General features: G+C 38.4%; 1 protein-coding gene across 1 annotated transcript in view; it reads right to left on the bottom strand.

Annotated features, from left to right (window-relative positions):
* WIF1 (WNT inhibitory factor 1) overlaps nt 1-2,195 on the bottom strand; it is a 120,523-nt gene that overhangs the window by 8,940 nt on the left and 109,388 nt on the right. Inside the window, exons 8-9 of the mRNA XM_006886060.1 lie at nt 1,615-1,710; nt 1,045-1,140 (exon numbers count right to left, since the gene is read on the bottom strand). Coding sequence (XP_006886122.1) covers nt 1,045-1,140; nt 1,615-1,710 — 192 coding nt within the window. The remainder of the gene's footprint in view (nt 1-1,044; nt 1,141-1,614; nt 1,711-2,195) is intronic.

Here is a 2,195-nt window from a genome sequence, read left to right on the forward strand (position 1 = left end):
TTGGATAATCTTCAGTAAAATCTTGCTTGCATGTGAAATCAGTGAGATTGTTCTGTAGTTTCCACATTCTGTTGGGTCACCTTTCTTTGGGATACCAGAGGAATGTCTATCTGTGTTTCATTGACTATGCAAAGGCATTTGACTGTGTAGATCATAACAAACTGTGGTTTCGCATTAGCACGATCAAATGTTCTGGGATTCCCATTCTTCTCAGAGTCACCCACAGCTTGTGATCCACACAGTCACAAAATACAACATAAAGACTTTAAAAAGCAAAGTTCTTTATGTTTTCTATGCTAGCGTGTAAATCTTGAATGATAAAAATCAGAGACAAGTAGATACTGGTTTTACATTTAATTTAAATTTCAATTTTACTTATTTTCTTAATTATTAATATTCTGTATAACCAAATAAATATGAGCTTCTAGTTTAACCTGAAAAAATATTGGTGATAGTATTTTGCAATGATAAATTGGTCTTTTTACTCTAAACCTAGGTTCTTCACATTTTGAAAGTTGGGGATACAAAGGAAGAAGAAAAGAAGTTATTTTTAATGTAATGGAAGGTCAGGCAGAATTATGGGTCGTGTGTCAATCTTTAGGGGGCCCTAGTGTGTAATTTTGGGTAATCAACCAAAAGGTCAAAGATTCTAACCCAGCAGTCACTTCTCAGGAGGATGATGACAAGCCTCCTTCCATAAATATTTACAGCCTTGGAAACCCAATGCAAGGTCACTGTGAATTGGAATAGACTTGACAGTTGTAGGCTTGGTTGGGATTAACCTCTGGGAATCCCTGGTAGTTGAAAGAATTAATGAGCTTGGCCGCTAATGGAAAGGTTGGAAATTTGAGTCCATCTTGGAAAAAAGACCTGGAGATCTACTTTTGAAGAGTCAGTTACTAAAAATGCAATTGAGCACAATTCTACTTTGACAAGGGGTCTCTCTTAGGTGAAACAGAAGGGATGACAACTGATGGGAACTAAGCTTTGGTGTCAAGGAAGCGTACATGAAAAAGATGACTCCTTAGACCTGCTTCTACTCACTTTTATTACAGTATCTCCCATGCCAGCCTTCCTGACACTGGCATTTGTTGGGCTCCTGACAGGTTCCGTGTGTACCGCAGCCAGGCTCACAGACAGCTAGAGTCAAAGAAAGGGAAGGAATGGTTTTGTGAGCTCCATTTTCACCAGAATTGCATAGCTGCTAATCCTGCGGTTCTTTAGAATATGTTAGTTTTGGCTTCACCCCCTGATTTTCTTTTCCTAAATTAATCTCCAGCTATCAGTCACATTCAGACCTTTGTGGGAAAGGTCTAATTGATCTTAAACCAGCTGCGGTGCTTCACATTCACAAAAGATGCTAGAAGAATTTTCAAATAGGTGGACAAGAGAAATTTCTTTTCCTTAAGGAAATGTCTAAAAGTTAAAAAGTTCAATTTGGTGTGTAGGTTTTCTTCACACACATTTCACACGAAGTCAGCACTTGTGTCTTACGAATGAAGGCGACTATGGTGCAAGGCAACATGTAGCAGGCACAGAAGTTATGTAATGAGAGACTACTTTTGAATCTAATTATTCCGTAACCGAGATTGATTATGTGTACAGGCTACTTACGCTTTGAACAGAGGTCTCCTTGGTAACCTTTGGAGCACTTACACTTGCTTTTACCAATGCATTTACCACCATTTCGACAGGGCTGTGGACATTTGCCTGAAAAAGAACAGAGTGCAAATAAGCAAAAAACTCGGTACTTTTCATAGATGTGGAACATTTTCCAAGGGTTTGAGAAGAGAAATATGCTGGATTTTGGGGTTTTTTTGAAATGTCTTTACCAATTATTACCATTTATTATAGACCTACTCTGGTTTTCTTATTGTTTAAATTTCTTTTTTAGATTAAAAAAGGCAACTTACTATGCTTATTTATGATTTTATAGATATATAATTCTTTTTGTTTGTCATTGAATCGGAGCCAACCCATAGCTGACCCTCTGGTGGGTTTTCAGACGCAGTTAATCACACAGGAGGAGATTGCCTATCCTTCTCCCATGGAGTAGTTAAGCAACCAGTAGATTAGAACCACATGCCTTTGGGATTGCAATGCAGTTTCTTACCATTAGGCCACTAGAGCGCCCGTCTCTCTGTACCGCCTCCCTAATCTATAGGATATAAGATTGCTATGAGTCACAGGTGACT

The sequence above is a fragment of the Elephantulus edwardii genome, unplaced genomic scaffold (assembly GCF_000299155.1).
Source record: "Elephantulus edwardii isolate Elephantulus edwardi_28Jun2011 unplaced genomic scaffold, EleEdw1.0 scaffold00047, whole genome shotgun sequence".
NCBI lineage: Eukaryota > Metazoa > Chordata > Mammalia > Macroscelidea > Macroscelididae > Elephantulus > Elephantulus edwardii.